Genomic DNA, 26,459 nt, shown 5'->3' with positions numbered 1-26,459 from the left:
TAATCTATCATCTTCTTATCGCCACTGTTAGCACCCTTGTCTAAGCCATCGTCATTTCTTCCTTGGACCCAAGTTCTGAGTAGTTGATCTTCCTGCTTCCACTATGAACTCTGTATAACCCGTTGTCCACATAAATCAGAGTGGAAAAATATGCATATCAAATTCTCATTTCTCCCTTGCTTAGAATCCTCTGAATCCTCACAGTTGTAGTTAGAATAAAACCCAAATTTAGGCATATTCTGACATAATAGATCCTTATGAACTAAACCCTGTCTCATTCTGACTTAAGCTACTCTTCTCCTGGTTAATATACTAGCCTTCTTTAGTATGCCAAAATTGCGTTTCTTTTAGGTTAGGTACTTCTTGCCTGAAAGCTCTTCTTAATTTTTACATGTTTGCTTTCTTCTAACCCTTCAGTTCTCAGCCTAAATGATACCTCCTCAAAGAGGTATTATCTGATTATTTAAGTAAAATCTTTGCCACTCTTCTTGACAACATATAATTTGTTTCCTTTTCAGTGCTTACCACATTTTTAAATTATTTACTTTAATGTACAGATCCATAGGGAAAATAAAAATTATATGAATGAGAATCTTTCTGATACATAAATAAAAACCTAATAAATACTTATAATTTTTGGCATGTTGACATTTGAAAAATGTAATAGGAATTATATGTGTAACTTCAAGTGTTTGTCCTTCAGCAAATTATCAGTTTACTTAGTAGATTATATTCACATGAATTTTGCAATTAAATATATTAGAATAAATCTTTTGGTACCCCTTTGTCCCATTTGGTGGACACATTTAGACAATTTACATTTAATGTAATTATCAGTAGAGTTAGGTTTAAATCTGTCATCTTGCTATTTTTTTCTATTTGTCCCACCTGTTCTTTGATCATTTTCCTTTTACTGTCTTTTTTAATTAATTATTTTTAATGATTTTATTTTATTGTTAACTATTGCTTTACTTACTTCTCTTTGCTTTATTCTTTAATAGTTATTCTAGGTCCTCGAGTCTGATATTGACAGTATGCACCTCCCGGTTATCATAGTCTGTCTTCAAATATTATATCACTCTGCATATAATGTAAGAATCTTACAACATTGCGTTTCATTTTCCCTTCCCTTCCTTTATGTTATCATTTTCTTTTTTTTTTTTATTTTATTTTTTATTTTTTTTTAATATTTTTTTTTTATTTTATTTTTTATTTTTTATTTATTTTTTTTTTTGAGACGGAGTTTCGCTCTTGTTACCCAGGCTGGAGTGCAATGGCGTGATCTCGGCTCACCGCAACCTCCGCCTCCTGGGTTCAGGCAATTCTCCTGCCTCAACCTCCTGAGCAGCTGGGATTACAGGCACACGCCACCATGCCCAGCTGATTTTTTGTATTTTTAGTAGAGATGGGGTTTCACCATGTCGACCAGGATGGTCTCGAACTCTCGACCTCGTGATCCACCCGCCTCGGCCTCCCAAAGTGCTGGGATTACAGGCTTGAGCCACCGTGCCCGGCCGTATGTTATCATTTTCATATGTCTTCTACATGTTATAAAACCTGTAAAACTGTTATTATTTTTGCCTTAGAACATTGTCTTTTAAAATTAATAGACTTTATGTTTTTAGATTTACAGAAAAGTTGAGCGAAATATACAGAGCTACAGTCAATAAACCAATATTATACATTTTTATTATCTGAACTCCGTAGTTTGCATTAAGGCTTACTTTTTGTGTTATATAGTCTGTGAGTTTTGAAAGTGTAGGATGACATGTTTCATTGCCCTGAAAATTCAGTGTTTCACCTATTCATCTCTCCTTCCTTCACCTGGAACCCATGGCAAGCAACGATTTTTTTTTTCTTTCTGCACAGTTTTGACTTCTCCAGAATATCATATAACTCTTTACCAACGAGTGTGTGATTTCTAGATCATGTGATAAGAGTTTGTTTAATTTGTAAGAGATCACTAAACTGTCTTCCCAAGTAACTGTACTACTTTGCCTTTCTACCAGCAACAAATAAGATTTCCTGTTGCTCTTTTTATCAGCATTTGATATTGTCAGCATTTTAGATTTTTAGTCATTCTAATAGATGTGTAATAGTATCTTGTTGTATTTTGAAATTTGCCTATAACACATGATGTTGAGCTTCTTTTCATACCTCCCCCCCCCCCTTTTTTTTTTTTTTGCCTTCTGTGCAGTTTCTTTGGTAAAGTTTCTGTTCAGCTCTTCTGCCTGTGAATTGAGTTTTTTGTTTTCATATTATTGAATCTTAAGAGTTCTCTGTGTATTTTGGTGGCTAGTCTTTTACCAGATATGTTTGCACATATTTTCTCCCAATCTATATCATGTCTTTTAATTTTCTGAACAGTATCTTTTGCAGAGCAGACATTTTTAATATTGATGAAGTTCAACTTAACAATTTTTTTCTTTCATTAGTCATGCTTCTGGTATTATATCTAAAAAGTGATTCATTCAGAAGGTCACTTAGATTTTCTCCTGTGTTATATTCTAGGAGTTTATTATTTTTCAGATTTGTCTTTTAAAGAAATTTAAAAATCAGAAATAAAGTCTTCAATATTCACACAATTGTTTACCATTTTTTATGGTCTTTTATTTTATCTTATAGATCACTTGATTTTTTTTTTTTCCACCTGAATAACTTCTTTAACATTTTTTTGAAATGCATTTCTTCTGGTGATGAATTCTCTCAGCCGATGTTTACCTGAAGTATTTTTGTCTTCTTTTTTTTTTTTGAGACAGGGTCTCACTCTGTTGCCCAGGATGTAGTGCAGTGGTGCCATCTTTGCTCATTTCAGTCTTCACCTCCCATGCTTAAGTGATCCTCCCACTTCAGCCTCCCAAGTAGCTGGGACTATAGGCATGCCCCTCCATGTGCAGCTAATTTTTGTATTTTTTATAGAGACGGGATTTGGCCATGTTGCCTAGGCTAGTCTTGAACTCCTGGTCTTAAGCGATCCACCCACCTCGGCCTCTCAGAGTAGTGGGATTACAGTCATCAGCCACCATGACTAGCCTGCCTTTATTTTTGAATGATGTTTTTGATGAAAAAAAAGAAATCTGAATTGACAGGTCATTTCCCAGCACATTTAAAACCTCATCCCAATTGGTATGTTTTTATTGCTTCCACTTCTGTCATGATATTCATGTTTTCCTTTAAGTCTTTGAGCATCCTTAAGTTTTATAAAAGTGTTTTTGAGTTTTTGTGTGCTGATTCTTGCTTGCCTTTCTGAGTCTGTTCTTAGGAACTGACTTTCGTCCTGTGATGGCTCACAGTTTTCTGCTTCTTTGCATGTCTGGTAATTTTTCATTGGATGCCAGACATTGTGAATATAATTGAGTGTTCCTAAATATTGTTTTCTTTGAAAAATACTGCTATTTGTTTTGGAAGACAGTTAAGTCATTTGCAGATAAGGTTGATCAGTTCAAGAATTTTTTTTAAAGCTTTTTAAAAGTTGAATCTCAAGTAGCCTTTTCTTTAAGGCCAACTTAGTCTTAATACTTGACTGTCTGGGAGTCTAAATTGCTCTAAATGTTTATTGAAGTTCCTCTACTCTATATAGTTTGAACACCCCTCAGCTTACTGTGAGCTCTGAAGCTTGTTTATCTTAGAAGTCCCTTGCAATTTTTATTTGCCTAGCCTTCTTGAATTTTATGCTGATCATGTGTTGATTAGTATTCAGACTGAAATCTCAAGGGGACTCCCTGTGTTCATTTCTGGAACTCTTTTTCTACTTAATCTTCTTTACAGTATTCTCCCTTGCAAATTCCAGTGCTTCAGCCTCCTTGAACACCAGTCTTGATGTCAACCCAGTAAGATGGATGTGTTTGCTTGGGTTTCTCTATCCTGTGCCAAGTTCCAAAACATGGCCTCCAGGCAGGAAGCCAGGAAGATAGTAGAGCTCACTTTGTTTTCCTTCTCTCAGGTATCATAGCCCTTGTTGTCCAATGCTGAAAACTGTTGTGGCATGTATTTTTTCCTAGTTTTCTAGTTGTTTTAAGGCAAAAGGTCAAGTTCTGTACCAGTTAACTTCTTCCTGGCCTGATGTAGAAGTTTTTCATATTTTATTTATTTAGATTCTGTTTAACTTCACAATAGATTTAAGATGGTTACTCTAGAATAGGAACTACCACTTCAGTAGTTTCCTTAAATAAGATAACATTCTTGACTTTTTGGGATGAAGTAGATATAATGTATGTTCATTGTAGAATTCAGAAATAAAAATGTACCCAAGTCTCCTGTGTAAACTCAGACTCCGTATCTTACCTCTATTAACATTTTACTTTGTTCTAGTCATTTTTCTGTGATCATAACCCTTTTTATGCATATTTACGGGGCATAAACAGAAATATAACCCTGTTTGTTCCCTCAATTTGTAATTTGTGTTGTTTTTTGTTTTGTTTTGTTTTGCTAAAAGGCAAAATAGTCCAAGATACATGTTCTTTAAAAGTATGCATGTCTATCTGTTTTATAATGGCAGTTTAAGATTTCACCACAGGAATATATAACTATTTATTCAGAGAATGTGGGATCGATTAAACATTTTTTTATTCTGTGCAAAAGTATGATCTCTAGTCAGTTAAAACTCTACTCCTAAATTCATCCATTATACTTTCTGGGAATGTTTTTCCTCCTCCCTGAGAAAAACATTCTGTGTTGAAATTTTGCACTCAGTTTGGTTTGAAAACTGTGCTTTTCTTTTCTTAATTGTATCATCTGGGATTGTAAGCCTGTCTGTGTATTAGAACCAGATAGGGAGTTTTTAAAAAAAATAAAGATAGCCTTAAATTAGACTAAATCCTTGGGAATCTTATTTGCATATCTCACCATTTGGGAATCACTATTCAAAACCTTATCTCTGGTACTTTAGGTGTCCTTAAAATCCAACACCTGTGTGTTGATTGACTTAATAGGACATAAGATGGGACTCACTGCTGCTCAGCCACAGCCTCTCTGTGTTCATCTATTTAGTTTTTTTGGGACTTCCACCTAAGATACCGTTTCAAAGAAGTTTTATGGCAAAAGCAAATTTGCTTACCTATCAGAGCTGTGCTTCCAGTGTATAATGAATTTATTTAATTTCCTTGAACATGGAGAAGCCTGAAGCAAACTGTGGAAGATAGGAATCATGGCATGTTGATGCTTATGTAAAAAGGCTGGGAGCAGTGGCTTATGTCTGTTATCCCAGCACTTTGGGAGGCTGAGTTGGGTGGATCACTTGAGGTCAGGAGTTCAAGACCAGCCTGGCCAACATAGTGAAACCCAGTCTCTACCAAAAATACAAAAAAAGCCGGGCATAGTGGTGCACGCTTGTAATCCCAGGTATAGGCTGAGGCAGGAGAATCGCTTGAACCTGTGAGGCAGAGGTTGCAGCAAGCCGAGATCCCACCACTGCACTCCAGCCTGAGTGATAGAGCTAGACTTTGCCTCAAAAAAAAAAAAAAAGAAAAAAAGAACTTAAGTTTTAAAAAAACCTTTCAATAGAAGTCTAAGTTGAAAAATTATAGTTCTTACTTCTACTTGATAGTTCTTCTAATCCATGAATACAGAATGTCTATTTATTTAAATCACCTTCAGTTTCTACTAATAATGTTTTATAACTTTCAGTGTATGAATATTGTACTTTTATTACATTTATTACTAAATATGCTTTTTAATGTTATTGTTCGTGGAATTATTTTCTTAATTTTGTTTTCAGATTGTTCATTGTATATAATCCTAATTTTTGTATTTTACTCTTCTATCCCACAGTTTTAAGTTTTCTGTTGATTCCTTAGGGTTTTCTGCATATTTTTTACTTCTTCCTTGCCAGTCCATATGCTTTTTATTTTTCTTGCCCGATTACACTGGTTAGAACGTCCAGTATAGTTTTGAATAGGGATAATGAGAGTATAAATCCTTTCCTTGTTTCTGGTCTTAAGGAGAAAGCATTGTCTTTTATCATTAATGATGATGTTAGATGTACATTTTTTGTAGATGCCTTTATCATGAATAGTTGTTGAATTTTGTCATGTGCTTTTTCTACATCTGTGGAGATACTTAGTAGTTCTCAAATTGGTGATTCATTTGGCACAAAGAAACTTTTCATAGTTCTCCCCCGCAGATAGATGGCAGTTGTAGATCAGCTGTGCATTGCATATCATGTAGCCTTAAATGAGAACCATGGCAGATAATCAGATATTTATTGAACAGATATTCATGAAGTGCCTACAGTATGCATTTCTAACAAGTTCATTTGCTTCTGATGAATGCTAAAGATTTGGATCTAGTAGGTTAGAGGTCAGAGTTTTAGACAAATAATAACAAAGTTTTGTTTTCTCCATGAATTAATTTTTTTAATGGTTTTAAATATTTAAGCATAGAGCTATAAACCTAAGTAATACTGAGTCCAGTTCTAGCTTTTCCCAAAATAATAGTTTTCTTTTTGTTACCATGAGCAGTATCATTATCATTAGCATGGCTCTTCTTGCACCTTTTTTTTTTTTTTAAAGAGACAAGGTCTCTGTCATCCATTCATCCGTGCATGTACAGTGGTATGATCATAGCTCACTGTAGCCTGAACTCCTGTGCTCAGCTGTCTTCCTACCTCAGCATCCTAGAGTGCTGGAATTACAGGTGTAAGACCATACCATATGTTAGTATTCTTATATTCTTACTCACAGCAAAAGGTATTTAATCAGTTTTACCATATTTTTACTAAATCAATTTTGTAAGCCTGCTTGTAACAGCAATGTCCACATTATTGTGGGTTGTTCTTTGCCAGAAAAATTGATGGCAAATTCATAGGTAACTAATGGGAGTGCTTAATACCTACCATTTCAAAAAGACAGCAAGTAAAGCAAAACCACAGCATTAATTCTTCATGTAATTTAAGAAAAATAATATTTTTCTAACTTCATTTTTTATTTAAATCCCATATGGTTCTCTTAACAGCAGTGTGATCTACCTACATTTTCTTGACTGTAAGAACTATTAGACATTTCTGTTGGAGATAGTTTCTAATGTTGAAATTTTCAGTAAATAATTTTTTAAGTTCAAACTGTCACCATGGAAACTTAGGTGTTACATCAACTTAGTTATATGCTATAGCTTACTTAACATTAAGATGATTAGGTAACTTACTATATGTAAAGCAATTGGAAGAGTCATGAAAAACAATGCCTTTTTTTTTTTTTTAGCAGATATTACTATCATTTAATTCTTGTTTTTTTAGCAAGGTGAAAATTAAATTCAGATATTCTTTAAGATGTATACCTCTGGTCTTTAGATGTAACATCACTTTGTGATCTTACCTAAGTCCTCTGCTCTGTAGGAATTACAATTGTTTATATAAAGAGGCTAATACTGTCTTTGGTATAAAACTCAAATATTTATTGATTTACCATGATGTTTTGAAAGTCAGTGGGATGACAGTGACATGTCAAAATCATCTGGAAATTAAAAAAACAAAGGCATAACACTGCTCAAGTTGGTCTCCAACTTTAGCTTCTTATGGACTTAAAATTTGTTAGCTTACCCTTGTTTTGTGTTAATAACTCATCATTTGTTTGATAATGAATTAACATATAATAAAAAAGGCATGACTAAATAGTTTGATGTTTTTATTGAATTATTTGATCAAGGGTTAATGTGACAGGTGAAAGAGTTTTGCTGGCTGTTGCTTTTGTATTTTAACCCCTTTTTAAGATTTCAATTGACAGTGAAATCTTAAACATGGAAATGTAATACGTAATATAGGTAGTATTTATTACCATATATTTACTTATAAATTCTTATTTATAAGATTTGTTTATTATATAAATCTAAACAGGCAGTTCTGAGTAATGCAAACATTTTGATATTACTAATCTCAGCATCTTTTTTCCCCCTAATTTTGTTATACAATATTGAGAAAAACCCAATTTAAACAGATTAGTAATTGATAACTGTTTTAAAGCTTGCCTTACTGCCTTAAATTGTCATTCTGGCAGGTAGAAAGGATAGTAAAGACTTTGGACTTAACTAAATATGTAACCTTGGCTTGCATTTATTAATTGTTGAAAATGAGCTTTATAGTCAGACACGATTCTCATTTCTGCTAGCTGTTACACCATAGATAAATTATGTGACTCCTCCAAGCCTTGAGTTTCTCATTTATCAAGTGGACGTTGAAATAGCTTTTACCTCATAAGAGGTAAATCGTATTTAGATTAAGTAAGATAATTACATGTGTTAAAGTATATCCAAGTAATCATATTTGGATTAAGTAAGGTGATTATGTGTGTTAAAGTATGATTGTCAAAAAAGCAAAGTTCTTACACTTAGGCAAATATAGAATATGTGTAACAGATTGTATTCCACTCACTTATTAATAAAATAGTAAGATGTTAAATTTGCCCAGAGTGCATTTGTGGATCCAAGTATTTATAGGCAATGTTAATAGAAGGCTGCTGAGTTAGATAAGAAACTGATTAATATCCAGCAAGGCCAGGAATTTTAATCTTTGTGGTTATCAGGGCAAAAATTACTTGCTTCTCTATTGGATAAAAAGCTACAAGTTAACATACATAACCTCACTGTCTAGGACTTTTGCTTTTTTAAGAGACAGGATCTCACTCTGTCACCCAGTCTGGAGTACAGTGGCTCAATCATAGCTTACTACAGCCTTTAACCCCTGGACCCAAATGATCTTTCCACCTCAGCTTCTTATATTTATATTTATTTTATTTTAGAAATGGACTTTTGCTGTGTTGACTGGGCTAGTCTCAAACTTCTGGCCTTAAGCAGTCCTCTCACTTTGACCTCCTAAAGTGCTGGGACGGAACTTTTAGTAAATAGAAATGTACATTCTCCTAAATTAGAATTTCTCAACTTGGGCATTCTTGATTTTGGGGCTAGATCATTTTTTGTTGTGGAAAGCTGTCCAGCGTGTTATAAAATGTTTAGGTCCCTGGCTTCTACTCACTAGGTGCCCTTAGACTCTTCTCTTCTCCCTGATTGGGCAGCAGATATTGCCAAGCGTTCCTGAGGGTGCAAAATTGTTCCACGATGAAAACCATTGCCCTGGATAATTTTGAACAACCTTTCTCTCTGTTACAACATTGGATATACTACCAGGGTTTTTTTGCCTCTTTTTCCAAGCTTTTGATAATTTTTCTGACACATGAAAGCACTTTGCACAGTGCTTCACTAGTAGTAGATAATTGTTAAATGATAACTGCTACTGTTTTAATTATTTATTATTACTAATATGTTGTTTCTTAGGTAGTTTGACAGGCATTATTTGGCTGAATTTACCTGGGATATTGATTTGTTAGATAACATCATTAGAAAACAAATAAAACAACCTAAGACACTTTAGTGCAGATCTATCAGATCTACTCAGAGTTTCAAAATAGTCAAAATCAGTCATTTTTTCTGGTAAGTCCCAAAATCAAATTCATGTTTTTTAATACTCTCTTCTGCAGTTGTAGGTATGGTAAATTTTAACCCAGAATATATACATTGAACTCATTCATTCAGTTTACCAAAAAAAAAAAAAAAAAAAAAAAAATCAAACAAGAAACACTGGTTAATTCCTAATAATCATTAAAATGATTACAGCATAATATTGTAGTTGAATATATTTCATGTTTATTGTGTAACCAGCTCAATAAGGCAGACTGTATTAAGAGCACAGGCTAAGTAGACATGCTTGAACTTTGACTGACATTTTATTCTATTAGACGTGCTAAATAATGGGCTTGCTTATATAGTTTTAGGTGAGCAGACATGTCTGAACAGAACTGAATTTTATTAAGACTCAGTGCATACAACCTACATGATCAATGAGACAAATCCCCCATGTGCACAACAATTTTAGAAGTTGTATTTTGAGATTTACACAAAATGAGTTTACTTGGTAGTATTGGTAAATCAATTGTTATAGGTAAATACCAGTATTAAAACTTGTTATACATTTGTGCTTCCAGGCTTTTAAAATTAAAATTTCTAAATTTGAAAATGAAAGTTTTAAAATGAAAGAACATTGGTGACACCCCAAGGCACTGCAGCGAAAAAGGCTGAGAACTACAGCATAACAACTATAGTTCTGACTTAGTAAATGCATTTTTAAATATAAAGTCTTTTAAGGAGCATAGTTTACTTTTTCTTGCCCTAGTTACAGTTGACATTTGACTTTTCATTTAAGTTTTACAAGAGTCGTGTGATTTGCAGTTAATCAGATTGGAGAACCAGCTATTTCCTATACTGTTTTAGAAAGTAACCTAGTTTTCTCTCTTTTTCCCCTTATAAAATTATGTAAGTAGGAATGGAACAGAGTAGAGAATTGCATAGGAAATTGGAATTATGAGTGTTCTTAAGCAGGTTTGGAATTAGAGTAATGATTGGTGACAAGAGAATTTTTGTCTTTTGGCACACTGTCTCTGGTGTATAGCAAAATATAGTGTACCTTTCCACAAACAGCTTTACTTACTAAGCATATAGAGACATAAGATCATTGAGTATAAGTATATGAATTGATAATTTTAGTTTTGTAAAATATTTTGTTTGTTTGTTTGGAGATGGAATCTCACTCTGTCACTCAGGCAGTGCAGTGGCGCAATCCTGACTCACTGCAACCTTTGTCTCCCGGGTTCAAGCAATTCTGCTTCAGCCTCCCAATAACTTGGACTACAGGCGTGCCGCCACCACCATGACCGGCTAATTTTTTTGTGTTTTTAGTAGAGACAGGGTTTCACCATGTTGGCCAGGCTGGTCTCGAACTCCTGATCTCAGACCATCTACCCACCTCAGCCTCCCAAGGTGCAAGGATTACAGGCAGTTTTGTAAAATTTGGCAGTCTTCATTAGCAATTATATTTCTTAACCACAGTATAAATATAGTACTTATAACAACCCAAATAATAGTGGAAGAAAGAAAAGATAATTACACAGATGAAGCAGTAAATATTCCTTTGAGTGTTATTTAATTTTTTGATGGCATTTGTTAATTCAGCTTTTGAGTTTCAATAAATATTGTCCATTTAAATTGATGCTACTGCATAAGATGTAACATTTGTGTGCAGGATTTTAAATATAAAATACTCTAAGAATGACATTTTCATAGTGTTATTTGTTGCTTTGGCTGTAATTAGATAATGTTAACTTTTTTGCCAGTGGGTTGATTAAAAAGCCAAAGCACAGAAAATAATCTTTGAAACAGTAGATGAATCAGTGACATATCAATGAATTAAATTACTTAACTTTCCACATGGTGTAGATATACATAAAAATCAGTTCAGTAACATTTTCTCAGATTTTAAGTTATTTTGATGTATTAGAAAATATTGAACTTTTTTTACTGTCTAAGTTTAATTTTGTGATTATTCTACTTAACTTTAGCAGATGATTGATTTTTGTTGTTGTTGCTTGAATTGTTTATAGAGAAAAATGATAAGTGATTGAGGTACTCTTTTTACTATTAACTACATATTTTAAATCAGACTAGAATGTTTAGTGGTGTAGTAAGAAAGCATCACATACGACAAGCTCTGGGCTTATCTCTTACTAAACCATGTAATGAATCCCTTGCTGCAACATCTTGCCCCTCCCCCAAAGCAGCCAGCATATATTTGAGCAGAGTGGCTCTGTTCCAGTTGTATCTTATTCTCATGGAGGAGATAGCAGAGCTTAATACTGCAGCAAGTGGAGCTTCTGTGGTGAATCCGATGCTGGATTAAATTTTAAGGCTATTAGCAAGGCCTTGACAAAGTGGTGCTAAATGAGCACTTTCATTCTGGGAATTTGGCTATAATTTTATTGAAGCAGTTTTATTATGCAGGAAAAAGAAACAGCATCTTAATTCCAATCATAGTATACCGACTTGATCTCTGCTGTGGGGGTGGAAACAGCTGAAGAATGCAACATTTTAAGACAGTTTCTTTTTTAAAAAAAAAGAGTACTTTGGATCTAGAGTAAATGTTCAAGACAGTCAGCAAACAACATTCACCAAGGCATTTTTCTGGAATTTCAGTCTTGGATCGATTTAAGTACTCAGGGTCTGAAAAAATGTCTCCTAGCATCAAAAACTTGGATTGCTTTTCTCCGATGTTATGCCACTGTAAAGTAGCATGCACCAACAGCACAATATCCTTAATGTTTGGATGTAAGGTGGGTTTGAATAATATTTCCTTAAAAAGCTTGGTTTTTAAATCCAATAATATTTCAGCAAAGAAATATAGTTTAGATTAGATGATTTGATTGACTTTAATTCATGTAATAGATTTCCTGTCCTTTGTGTGTGTGACATGAGTAAGACACACAAATGGGTCTGTGCACACAGTTAAGGTATAGTAGAAAAGGATCTGATTTTTATGAAAGCTGCATATAAAATGCTGTCATTCTCCATTAATGAGGATTAATAATTGACTTGCTTTTTATGTTTTGCTACTGTGGAGAATGTAGTGTACAGAAAACACCATTGATATGCAGGATTGAAGATGCTTTCTGATATCACTTTGATGGAAGAAATTGCTTGTGGCAGGTTTCATATTTAAACTAATGCCATAGACTTTGTGATTTTGATACTAAATTGTGTTGCTATTTAGATTGTATAGAAGAAAAAAAGCTTTTAAACAAAATAAACACCGAAAGAACCATAACTTTACTATTCATTTCCTATAAATGAAACAGTGGTTGAGTAAGGTGTTCTATATATAAATGTAAAGTTTGCCTTAAAGATAAATTTATGTTTTTTTATATAAAATGCTAAATGGAAGAAAGAACAGATGCATTTTTACCTGATTTCTGCAATCAAAAACAACATATGGTTTAAAGCTATTTGTAGACAAAGAGAGCCCTCTACTGTGGTATTTGAGGGAATAATTATTTTCAAGTATTGTTTCAAATGAAACTTTTATTTTCTTTTTAGTTTTTGTAAGACTGAAACTTCTCAATTGATGGTGTGAAGGGGTCTCAAACTGCTAGCTGATTAAATTAGGCTGAAAGTTTTTTACCCCTTTATTAAAGAATATATTGCTTTTCTGGTCACCCAAGCAGTTTCCCCCTTCACTTTAAATTCTTTGTTGTGTCAGAGAATTCTTATTTTCCTAGTGAGATTTCAGAAATTTTCTGAACTAGAATATGGAAATGATTGCATAAGAAAAAGTATGCTGCTAGTAGAAACAGATTTTTAACAAATTTACAATTCATATTGGTTGTTCAACTATGAGCCAGTGTAAAATTCATATGCATTGTTTAAATAGCTAAGGCTACATTTTCTTTTTTCCCTGATTGTTAAGCCTGTTTTGTCATATGGTATGTACAACAGGGTGTTTTAGGAAAAGGATTTAAAATTTTTTAAGGAATGTTTCTATAAAGCTAATCACTGTAAAAAATGTTTGTAGGTAAATTAAACATCTAATTATGTATATAAGATGTTTTAAAATACTACCCTTGTTATAGAGTCAGTTTTAAGAAGTAACATGCCATTGCTTATGACTAGTCTGATAGTCTCAGTGAACTTTAAATGCCTCCCCTATCCTCTACTCCTTACACATTGGATTCTGTTAAATTGATTGTAGAACACCGCTTGAGGTTCTTGGTTGCCCTCTGGTGGGAAAATGAAGAAAATATTCTATTGAAAATGTCTTTGTTGTGGTCATACTTGGTAATTAAAGATAGTTAAAAGGGCATCTGAGTTATATGTTTACAATTTAAGAAATCAGATACTTTAATTTGGGAAATAACAAGAAGTGAATTATTTTGGGGCTTAACCATTTGTGGATAGAATTTTTTAAAATTGTTCTCCAAAATGTTTGAATTTTATGGCAGGTAGTATTGACAAGAGACTATGTAGAAATATAGTTTCTAAGACTACAGCATCCTTGCCACATTTTTTATTAGTGTATTTTGATAGATGCAAAATTAATTATTTGAAGCTTTGCAGAGAAACTGACAACTAAATTAATTAAAAATTTTAATATGTGATTAAAGAAGAATACCTATTGGGGGGAATTGTACCAGAATTATCCCACAACTTTTAGTTAGAACATTTCAGAAATAGCTTGAGACAATAAGGGTAAACACATGCTTCTTTCCAGTGTATAAGCCAATACCAATATTGCATGTGCAAAAAGTTTATCTTCTAATACCAGTGGTACTTCTAATGCCAATTAATAACTGTTCACTTCCTAATTTGTAGGCAAACTTGGGTGAGCAAGTAATCTTACTATGTAAATTCCAAGTCACATTTAAAACTAAGCTTACTATATTCATTTGTGACATGAGCTTTTGAAAAGGAATAAAAGCACCACCTTGTTTGTTGGAAATTAAATGTCTTTTTTAAAAGTCAGTTTTCTAGGTGACTAGAGTTTACCTCTTAACCATTCTTTTCTTTATGAGACATTTATCCAAGAAGGTTTTAGTAATAGATTATCATAAAGAAGCAATCTGTTTACTATAGAATCTTGGAAGTCTCCATGTGTGTCAAAATGAGAGTGTGCCTGCATGTTTGTAATTGGAGCAGTATCATCAAAAGATGAGTTAATTTCTGGTATCAGTCCATATGGAAAGAAGCCTGTTTATCTCTCATGTCTCATGTTAGAACTCAGAGAAAGGACCTTGGGTAATGTAAGGAGAATGCAGAGGACATTTAGATTCTTCTTCTTCTTCTTCTTCTTTTTTTTTTTTTAAATAGAGATGGGGTTTCACCATGTTGGCCAGGCTGGTTTCAAACTGCTGACCTCAAGTGATCTGCCTGCCTCGGTCTCCCAAAGTGCTGGGATTACAGGCATGAGATGCCACGCCTGGCCTACATTCAGATTCTTAATCTAGAGACTGTGAAGCTGTTTAGGAGGCAGTTCTTTGGGGGTAGACGTGAACAAAAATTAGCAAACTCATAGTGCCTCTAAAGGTATGCCAACTCTTTAGTGTAGAACTAGCTATTTCAAAATAGAAGGCACAGTAAGACCGGAGTCTTAAGATCCCTAGGAGGAGATGAGCTGTATGAAGATCAGAAACTTGTATTTTGTGAAGCTAAAGTTGTTTGTTTGTAATATCAAGCTGTTGAAAGTTCTTGCCTTTACTAACTACACTAAGAGAAGCCATGAGAATGCTTTTTGCAATAAAGCGTTAAAGTATGTTTGATGACAGGCAGTAATTGAAGTGAGAGAAGCCCAGAGGGAAGGCAAAACACCTAGTATAAAGTTAGGAGTGTTGTTTTGGGTGTCTTAGCTCCACAGCAAGATAGTGTAAGGTGTTAAAACCTTGATGATTCTATTTTATTAGAAAAGGTACTCTATTTCCACTTAGCTGTGATTCTTGACCTGGGATACAGGTAGCTTCAGGGACAAATCTGGTATGTCAGTGGGTACTCTACAGTCATCCTAACATCATTTTTTCTCAAACCTAGTTTTAATAAGAAAATGACTTTAAAAGTTTATTTTCATATTGAAACTTACAGTATAGCATTTGAGCGGGTTAAAGTATAATTTTTATGGATAATTTATGTAAGTGTAATTGTATACGTAGAATTTGTGTAAAAGATGAGATTTTCAAGAAATATTGTTCGTGTAGCCATGACTTCTTGCTGTGTTGCTTCCTATTCCTAATGTTTTGTTTTTTTGCTGTTAAAAGATAATTGGGTGGAAAACTTTGAGAAGCCCTGCCTTACAATTACATTATTTTCCCCACTACCCATCTCACTTCTCCCTGGGTGAAAAAGTGTTACAGCATAGATTTGAATGGTATGACCCATTTGCTTCACTTAGTTCACTTGTGCTTAACATGATGTTTGCAAATAATAAATTCTAAACCAACAATGACTTTAAGCAAATGGGTCCTTATCTTTTCCTCATTATAGTCAGCTTAGAAATATGCAGCTGCTACAACTTTGGACATCTTTTCCTCTTGGCCTTTGCTTCATTCAAAGATGTCTGTTACAGCACTAGTCATAAAGACAGGAAGAAGAGGTGGAAAGGGAAAAGGAGCATGGTTTATAATGCTAGTAGATATCTGCCTGTATTTCATTTATTAAAACTGTGTCACACGGACTCTCCTAGTAGTAAGGAAGAGTTTGGAACCTACTGTAGCCAGCTCTTCATGTCCATGGCTTCCTTTCTGATCAGCCAACTGTGGATCAGAAATATTTTGGGAAAAAATTTGCTTGTACTGAGCATATACAGACATTTTTTCTTGTCATTTATCCCTAAACAACACATTATAAAAACTATTTACATAGCATTAACATTGTACGAGGTAATGTATGTACTCTAGAGATGATTTAAAGTATAGGGGAGGGTGTACATAGGTTGTGTGCAAATATTACATATACCACCTTATGTCAGCGACTTGAGGATCTTCAGATTTCAGTCTCTTTGGGAGGTCCTGGAACATGTTCCCCACAGATACTGAAGGATACTATACAGTATTTAGCTTTTATAGTCTCTATATTAGACAAAAGCAAGGAAAACAGGCTGTAGTGTTGAGCAAAGCGATCTACAGTGTCTGACTTAATGCATATGCACAGCATTTTTACTGAAGTCTAATCAGACTTATTTAATTCATTCAGTTTAAGAATGGGGTTTGGGGTTTTTTTTTCTCTGTACCCCTCATCCGGCAGAGAAAGATAGGAGTTTAAATACATCATCCTAAAAGACTAAGGAGCTAGCTAGACAAATTAATTTACTTATCAAGTAATGTGTCTGTTCAGCTGAAACAAAGCAGAAAAGTCCAGTTGAGGCTCTCTTTTCACACATCTGGTTGGTAAAATGTCTACGTAAATGTTGAAACGTAACTTCATGGAGTATTTGCTTCCTGTTAATGTTTATTTCTTTTCTTTTTTTGTTGCTGTGTCACCCAGGCTGGAGTGCAGTGGCATCATCTTGGCTCACTGCAACCTCTGCTTCCCGAGATCAAGCAAGTCTCCTGCCTCCGCCTTCTGAGTAGCTGGGATTACTGGCGCAGGCGACTATACCTGGCTCATTTTTCTGTATTTTTAGTAGAGTCGGGGTTTCACCACGTTTGCCAGGCTGGTCTCGAAGTTCTGACCTCAGGTGATCTACCCACCTTGGTCTCCCAAAGTGCTAAGATTCTAGGCATGAGCCGCCATGCACAGCCCCTGTTAGGTTTCTTGATCCTTCTTACTTTTTTTGTTCCAACCTTCAGAAGCAAAAGTAAACATTGTAAAAAAGCTACCATTACACTCAAGTATAAGGAGCATGTCCCTTTACCTTTAGGGTATGGTGTATGGTAGCTAAGGTTTCCTTGAAATGGTTCAGTGAGCACTAATAGGTAACTTAAGATGCTCTTATTTAAGAATACTGTTTCAAAATAGACTTCAAATTGAAAAATACTCCATAATAAATAATGACCAATAGCAGTTTGCTTGTTAGAATTGGATTATAATAATTTTTTAAACAATAATTAAGGTTAAATGCCTTTTGATGTTAAAAGCACAACCCTCCTCTAATCTTCCTTCTTATAAGATGAAATGTGCTTTCTCTTGTCTGTGCTACCAAACCTTTACATTCAGCCAATATATCTAGGGTGCTATTCTATTTTGAAGTCCCTTTTTATTGACTTCATGGTTTCTCCAAAGGAAAAAAAAGTAATTTTTAGTGACTGTGGAGCTCCAGGTAGCTCCTTAGTCTTTTAGGATGATGTATTTAAACTGCTATCTTTCTCTGCCAAATGAGGGGTACAGAGAATAAACCCCCAACTCCATTCTTAAACTGAATGAATTAAATAATTTTTTCATGTATTGGTGAATAGTTTTTATTAGCACTTGCTGATAGCAGTGACCCCATAATATGTCTGCACCTAGAAATAGTTGATTGTTGTTCTCCTATATCCATTAGAACTGTACTGATATGTATTATTAGCCTTTTCTTTGAAAATCTATTACATTTTGTAATGTAATTTTTCTTATCCTTTAAGAATGTACTTATTTTTGAAATTTTCTTTTTAACAGTTTATATACTTATGAGTTTTTTTTAATAAATGGAAAGTGATAGTATGTTTTAAAATAACGTTTTGTTTTAAAATAAATACCACTTGTTTAAATATATAACATTGAAGCAGTGAAATAATTTCAGGAAGTTAAAATAGGGTATGTGCCTTTCTCATTTTTACAAAGAAAATTGTAGTCATTTACAATTTTTTGTAATTGTTTAATTTATTGATTAATTTATTCATTGATGTATTCACTCAGTAATTTATTACTATGCACTGGGTATATAGCAGTAAACAAAGGAACTCCTGCTCTTACGGCAATCATGTGTTACCTAGTGTAACTTTTATTAATTTAGAAATTCCGTCGGTGGAGATGCAGGAATAAAACTTTAGAGTATTAAATTCCACAGTGTACATAGTAATTTTGTTTAAAGCTCTGAATTAGTTGGCTAGGGCTGCCATAACAAAAAACTGCAGATTGATTGGTTGGCTTAAACAATAAATTTAATTTCTCAGTGTTCTGGAGGCTGAAAGTTCATGCTCAAAGTGCTGGTGAGATTTCCTCTGATGCCTTTCTCCTTAGCTTGCAGATGGCTACCTTCCTATTGCCTCTTCACATAGCCTTTCCTCTGTGCATACATATCCTTGCTGTGTCTCTCAATGTGTCCAAATTTTCTTATTTTATAAGGAAACCAGTCAGATTAAACTAACATACCCTGATGACCACATCTTCATCACCTTTTTGAAGGCCTTGTCTTTGAATAAAGATACATTCTGGGGTACTGGAAGTCAGGACTTCACAATATGAATTTTGGATGGGGAAGGTGGAGGATATAATTCAACCAGGGCTGATTAATAAAGGAAAGCCAGGGCTTCTAAGTTTACAAGCATGTGAAAGAGGCTTTGAATCTAGGCTTTGATGATGTATCATGTTTGTAAAACATTTTATTTATAAAGTTCACTGAACATTTGTATATTTGGTTTGAACAAATCCTATCATGAAGGAAGATTGCCAAGTGAGTAACTAAGGGTGCTTTGTTTTAAGAATATTCAAGTTTTAAATTACTTGAATTTTCAGATTAAGAAAGTCATGGTAGCCTTTGCTTCTCCATTTGGCCATCCTATGCCTGTTTGCTACTACCAGAGAAGAAATATTTTGAGCATGTGTTTAGGAATAGAAGGCAGGTAAGAAGACAGTAAATATTTTAGTAATCTCAATTTCAATTTCAAAACACCTGTGTGTGTTTGATGATGATGACTACCTGTTTGAATTCATATAGACCTAACGTATGTTATGTTAAGTGGGTGTTTTATGGGTTGGCTTTAGGAACTTAGTCATAATTTCCATTGTTATTTCAAATTTTTCCAGATAATCAAAAAGTACTAATTTTTGGGATACAGCGTATCTGTCAGTTGGGAACTTCTATACAAACATATTAGACAGCAGGAGAATTTATAATTCCTGATTGCTTATTAGTCTTACAGAGTAGAAAATAACAACTTTTGTTTTGTTTGACAGTATGTTTTAAGGAGGGAAGCAGTTGACTCTTTTTCTGGACTTACGGTCCAAGACTGGGTTTGTTCTGACGGTACAGCTGTGTTTTTTAAGAAAATGAATCTGTTTTAAGTTATCTTTGGCAGTTGCCAGAAATAAAGTACATAAAAAAGAAATCTTCCCTTGAAGTTCATAGCCATGAAGAGATGTGATACACAAACCACTGGGACCCCCTGGCAGAAGTTTTTTTTTTAGGTTTCCTCAGTTGGTTTTAGAGAAAAGAGCAATTCATATTTGACATATTTCACAAATTTGAAATGTAAATCATGATTATTATAAATTTTATTATGCTCTTTTCATTGTTTTTGTAAGTGTTGGATATTTGCTATACAGATTGCCTTGAACATTTCTTTTAGCTGACAATAACTTAACCCGCAGTGTGTCTAGAATATTATTCATCATTCTTTGTCACTTTTTTTGTGTGTTCTTTTATTTTTAAATATTTGAAGTTGTTTGTAAATAACAGAAGAATAAAGGAGCAATGGAAAACCTTTATTAGAAATTTTAATTAGAATTTAAACATAGCAAATAAAATCAGCTTTACTGGGATATAATTCACAAATAATAAGCTGCACATATTAAAATAGTACGATTTCTTAAGCGTTGACATCTGTGTACACCTGTGAAACCATCGCTGTAATCAAGATAGTAAATGTAGTCATCGCCTGGAAAAGTTTTCTCAACCTTCTTTTCAGTCCCTCCCTCTTGTCCTTCCCTGTTCTCTTCTCTCCCAGGCTGGTATCTGGAAACTTACATTTCAGGAGGATTTCTACCACTGACTGATCAAGTTGCTTACTGTGCCTAAACTGTTTGTAGAAAATATTATTTATGTCGAACACCTCTTTCGAAGAGTCTGGAATTTTGTCGTGTCCTAAGGCAGAGGCTGCCTATGTGACCAGCCCACAGTGAAACCCTGGGTTCTGAGTCTCTAACAATCTTTTATGGTTGATAGCATTTCACATGTGTTGTCACAACTTGTTGCTGGGTGAATTTAGGGAATCTTCCATGACTCCACTGGGAGAGGATTCTGGAAAGTTTCCTCCCAGTTTCCCCCAAACTTTGCCCCATGTGCCTTTTTTCTTTGTTGATTTTTGCTTTGTAGACTTTTATCATAATAAATCATAACTGTGTATGCGACTCACTTTCACAAGTCATACTAGCAAATCATTGAATCTGGGAATAATCTTGGGAATCATTCAACACAGGCAAAAAGTTAAAATTTTTGAATTCTTAACTGTTCAGCAAAAGCTTAAGGGGAAAAAAAAAGGAAAGACTTAATCTTGGAAATCTTTCAACACAGGCAAAAAGCTAAAATTTTTGAATTCTTAACTGTGTTGAGCGAAAGCTTAAGAAAAAAAAAGAGAAACTTACCAGGTTGGTATCTGAGGGATGATAGGATAGTGCTGATTTCTTTCCAGATAGAAGGAACCTTATTCATATGTTAAAAAGTAAGTTTTCTCTTTGTTATGTGAAAGATCTTAAGAAAGAGTAACAATATCGGAAAAACAATCCTTACAAATATTTAGAGTTGCTTTTAAACGACACCCCTGCCCCTACCCCCCAAACTAGAATTGAGTTCAGTGAACCCTAGTGGTCTACAAAAGTTTGACAGAGTATGATTTCTTGGTCATTTGCATGCTGTTTAAAATTTGCTTTTATTAAATATTGAGTAGATACAAACTAATAGGTATAAAATATATGTAGGTGTAAAGAATTGCCACGTAACATTTAAAATAATGAAAGAGTATGTAATAGCTATTCTGTTAGAAGTGCCCTGTTAGCTCTCCTCAGATTATTTGCCATTCCTTCCCAACTCAGTAATAATTCTGAATTCTATATTTGATATTCCTTGCTTAAAAAAAATTCCTAAACAATAAATAGTTGATTTTATGTATTTTTGAACTACCGGGTAATGTTGATTATAGTTGTTAGAGATTTTATGGCTTGTAGCTTTTTGGTTCAGCATATTATGATATGTTCTTCCTTTACTTTTCTTTTCTTTTTTTCTTTAACAACTCTGTTGACTGACCATTAATGTATAGAATCAGTTAGTAATTTTAATGTCAGATTACCAGTGTTTTCTGTTGAGGTTTATACATTTCTTGTCTTGTTTTGAATATCCTTACATAGCCAGAAGTCATAATCTCCTATGTAGTATTGTCTTCTAAAAGTTTTATATTTAGATGTTTTCACATTGAGATCTTTAATCTGCCTGAAATTTTTGTTTTGGTATGCTATAGGAGTCACATTTCATTTTTTCTAATGGATACCCCATTGTCCCAGTCTCATTTATGGACAAATTCTTTCCATGTTCTCAATGATATATGATGTCCTTAATTCCCACATGAGTCTGTTTCTGAACTCTTTTTGTTCCATTCATCAGTCTGTCTCACCCTGTGCCAATACACATTATCTTAATTACTAAAGCTTTAGAATAATGCCAGTTTTAATTGTTGGTTTTTAGATAAATAATTTTATATTTTATATACAAATAGTAATATCATTTATAAATAATAAGTTTTGCTGCCATTAAAAACATAAAATTCCTAGGTCAAATATTATATGTATTTAATATTTTTATAGTGTTAAATTGCTGGCAAAAAGTTACTTTCATTTATGTTTTTACTTGGCTTAGAGTTTCTCTTTTTCCACACTTTCATCAAAACTAGGTGTTATTGGGCATTTGTGGTTTTGTGGATCTGCCCAGGAAAAAGTGATAGATTATCGTGTTTTTTTTTTTTTGTTTTTTGAGACGGAGTTTCGCTCTTGTTACCCAGGCTGGAGTGCAATGGCGCGATCTCGGCTCACCGCAACCTCTGCCTCCTGGGTTCAGGCAATTCTCCTGCCTCAGCCTCCTGAGTAGCTGGGATTACAGGCACGCGCCACCATGCCCAGCTACTTTTTTTTGTATTTTTAGTAGAGACGGGGTTTCACCATGTTGACCAGGATGGTCTCGATCTCTTGACCTTGTGATCCACCCGCCTCGGCCTCCCAAAGTGCTGGGATTACAGGCTTGAGCCACCGCGCCCGGCCAGATTATCGTTTTAATGTGCATTCCTTTATGAGTGGGAGGATGAACACTTTTGCATTATTTATTATTTGTAATTCTTTATAAGATGAACTGCCAGTCTATGTTTCCTGCTCATTTTTTTTCTTTTTTATAAAATTGATTTGTAAGACCTTATAAATTTCAAAATTGGCCCTTTTGTAATATACTTCTGCTCTCCCTTCTCCTACTTCTCGTCCCTAACTGGTTGGCATTTTCATTTTAAGTTGGTGACACAAAAGTTTTAAACGTTATCTATTCAAATTTATTAGTCTTTTTTGTTTCTGAATAGCATTTCTTACTTAGACTTGACCACTCCAGCAGTAGGAACAAGTTTATTCATGTTTTGTTTAGTGTTTGGATCAGTTCTTTATTTTTAGGTCTGTGATCTAATAGGTAATTTTTTTTAAATTGAAGTTATGCCATAAGAATCTTGATTTTTCCCCCCCCCCCCAAGTGGCCATTTACCAAATACTATTTATTCAATAATCTATCATTCCTCTACTGATTTAAAATATTATCCTTATTACAGCGATTACATTTGCATATTTATTTGGTTGTGTTGTGGACTCCGTTCTACTCAAGGCTTTGTTTCTTTTTGTTTGTGCTGCTATCAAACTTTTAATTGTTGAGACCTTCTAATGCTTCTCTGTGAGAGAACTGGATAGAGCCAGCTGCCTCTCATGATTTTTAATTCAGAATTTCCTTGACTTCTCATATACTTGTTTTTTCAAATCATAATTACTAGTACCCTGCCACGTACTCTGACTCACCTAAATAAAATTATATTGATATTTTGATTGTAAAAACATTTTTATAGATTATTTTATTGGAAAATTCAAACTTAAAATATTGAGCCTTTATCCAAGAATAACTAAGTAGTGTTCCGTAGCATTGCTTCAGTAGCATTTTTAAGTTTTCTTCATAGAGATTGGCCCTTTACATTTAATTCAGGTTCTCTTTTTTGTTGTTTTGTTGCTGTTGGAAATGGGATCTTTTCTAACAGATTTACAAATACATATTATTTTATTTTTATTTTTCTAGTTTACATTCTCTCATGAGGTTGTACATACTATTTTATTTAATCATTTTTACTGAAGTATAATTTACATTCATCGTAAGCTGTGTCTGTGTAAAGCGTACAGTTTGATGAGTTTCAACAGCCGCAGCCCCCTGTGAAACCACTTCCATAGTTGAGTTACAGAATATTTTCCTCACTCCAAAAAGATTGTGCTCCTTTGTATTCATTAAACCTTCCACTCCCCACAAGATACCACTAATCTGCCTTTCTCACCACAAATTATTTTATATTTTCAAAAATTTTATGTAAATGGTTCATAGAATAAGACTCTTTAGTATGTTTTTAAAAAAACTCATAATAATGCTTTTGAGATTTATTGAGGTTGTTGTTTGTTGCAGCAATTTTCTTCTTATTGAAGAGGTGTATTCCAGTGTCTGGATATAAAACGCTTTGTTTATTCCTGTTGATGGACAGTTAACAATCTGTTAATTACTAAAGCTTTAGAATAATGCCAGTTTTAATTGTTGATTTATAGATACATAACTTTATATTTTATATACAAACAGTAATATTTATAAATAAGTTTTATGCATTAAACAATAATAAGTAATATTTATAAATAATGTTTTAATATTAAAGCTATTTTGGATGGTGGTATAGGGATATTCATGTACAAGTTTTTGTGTGGATGTTTTTATTTCTCTTTGATATCTAGTGGTTGTTTTCATATCCTAGGTATAAGAATGGTTACTTTCACATTCTAGCAGTGGATCAGTGTCTTGGTCACACCACATTTTTACCAATGCTTGTTTTTATCTCCCCTTTCCCCCCACATTTAGCCATTTTAGTGGATATGAAGTGGCTTAGTGGGTATTGTGGCTTTATTTGCATTTCTTTGATGACTTGTGATGTTGAGTATCATTTCATGTTTTACATGAGTAAATCTTTAGTTAAGTGTCTTGGGTTGAATTGTGTCTCCCACAAAAAAAGATATGTTGGAGTCCTAGCCTCTAATATCTCAGAATGTGACCTTATTTGGAGATAAGGTCTTTACAGCAAAATTAAATAGCAAAATTAAAATGAGGTTATTGGGGTGGGCTATTCCAGTATAACTGGTGTGCTTATAAAAAGGAGGAATTTGGTCAAAGAGACATGACACGGCAAGAATGCCATGTAAAGATGAAGGCAGAGATTAGAGTGATGCATATGTAAGCCAAGGAATGCCAAAGACTGCCAGCAAGCCTCCAGAAGTTAGGAAGAGAAGCATGGAACAGATTCTTCCTCACAGCCCTTAGAAGAAACCAACTCTGCTAACACCTTGATCTCAGACTTCTAGCCTTCAGGACTGAGAGACAATAAGCTTCTCTTATGGAAGCCACTCAGTTTGTAATAACTTTGTTGCAGTAGCTCTAGAAAACGAATGCATTAAGTATTGTTTATATTTGTTCCCCATTTAAAAGAATTGGATTGTTTGTATTGTTGAATTGTAAAAGATCTTTCTATATTCAGATATGAAACCTTTATCGGTTTTTATTGCACATTATTTTATTTCATTCTGTAGCTTGCCTTTTACTTTTCTTAGTGACTTTCAAAGAGTAAAAATTTTAATAAATCCCACTTTGTCAAAAACTTGCATCATTGTGCTTTTTGTGTTTTATATAGTAAATCTTTTCCTGCTCTTAATTTGCAGACAAATTTTCTTATATTTTCTTCTAGAAGTTTTATAGTTTGAGGTTTTACATTTAAGTTTGTGATTCATTTCAAATTTTGTGTCTGTCATGAGATAAAGGTTGATGTGAATTTTTTCTCTGTATAGATATCTAGTTGCTCTAACACTGTGTTGAAAAACTTTTTTGTCCTTCATTGGATTGCTTCTGTACTTTGTCAAAAAACAGTTGACCATATGTGTGTGAATTTATTTCTGAACTCTTTATTCTGTTTCACTGATATGTGTGTTTTCCGTTTGACTGATACCACACTGTCTTGACATCAGGTAATGTAAGTTGTATGTCTTCTGACTTCGTTCTTTTTAAAATTTGGTTCAGCTCTTCTAGGCTGTTTGCATTTCAACATTTTAGAATCACTTGATTATCTTCTTCAAAAAGTGTGGTGGAAATATTATTAGGATTGCATTGAAGCTATAAATTATTTGAAGAAAATGAACTTCCTAATAATATTCAGTCTTCCAAACCACAAACATATGACGTCTATTTCTTTAGGTCTTAATTTATTTGAGTAATGTTCTATAATTTACAGTGAAGACATCTTGTACATCTTTTGTTCAATTTATTCTTAAGTATTTTATCTTTTTTGGAGTGGTGCACCAAATGGAACTTAAGTTTTGGCTTTCAATTATTTACTATTAGTGTAAAAAACACAATTTGATTGATTAACTTGTAGCCCGCAATCTTACTAAAATCAACTGTTGTTTTAGTAGTCTTGTAAATCCCTTGTGGTTTTCAGTGTGAACAGCCAGGTCATTTGCAAATAGAGAGTTTTACTTAATCGTTACTGGTGTTACTTTTTTTCTTTTCTTTCCTGCCTTACAACCTCTTTTTCGTTTCTTTTCTCTTCTCCTCCCCTCCCCTCCCCTTCCCTCCCATCTCTGCTTCTCTTTCTTTCCTGCCTTACAACCACAGTTAGGGCCTCCAGCATAATGCTGAAAACAGGTAAGGCAAGTGAGCATCCTTTCCTCCGTCTTTTTATGTTCAGCATCTCACCATAGTGTACGTTAGCGGTAGGGTTGTTTGTTTTTTTAAACTTTTAGGTTCAGGGGTACATGTGAAGCATTGTTACTTAGGAGAACAGATTATCACATCACCCAAGTACTAAACCCAGTATCCAGTAGTTACCTTTCCTGTTTGTCTCTCTCCTCCCACCCTTCCCTGCTTTCTCTCTCTTGCTTCTGTT

General features: G+C 33.9%; 1 protein-coding gene across 18 annotated transcripts in view; it reads left to right on the top strand.

Annotated features, from left to right (window-relative positions):
* Positions 1-26,459, top strand: part of DLG1 (discs large MAGUK scaffold protein 1) — a 278,082-nt gene that overhangs the window by 69,075 nt on the left and 182,548 nt on the right. Inside the window, exon 1 of one of the 18 annotated variants that reach the window (XM_074404061.1) lies at positions 5,714-12,146. The exons of 16 other annotated variants lie outside the window; for them this stretch is intronic. In XM_074404061.1, the coding sequence (XP_074260162.1) occupies positions 11,955-12,146 (192 nt within the window). In that variant the 5' untranslated portion in view covers positions 5,714-11,954. Of the gene's footprint in view, positions 1-5,713; positions 12,147-26,459 lie in introns of those variants that run through there. One more of the 18 variants, XM_074404063.1, reaches the window with a different exon arrangement.

Source organism: Saimiri boliviensis, chromosome 8 (assembly GCF_048565385.1).
Source record: "Saimiri boliviensis isolate mSaiBol1 chromosome 8, mSaiBol1.pri, whole genome shotgun sequence".
Taxonomy (NCBI): Eukaryota; Metazoa; Chordata; class Mammalia; order Primates; family Cebidae; genus Saimiri; species Saimiri boliviensis.
The sequence above is the reverse complement of the archived record's forward strand: the minus strand, read 5'-3'. Positions and strand labels throughout refer to the sequence as shown.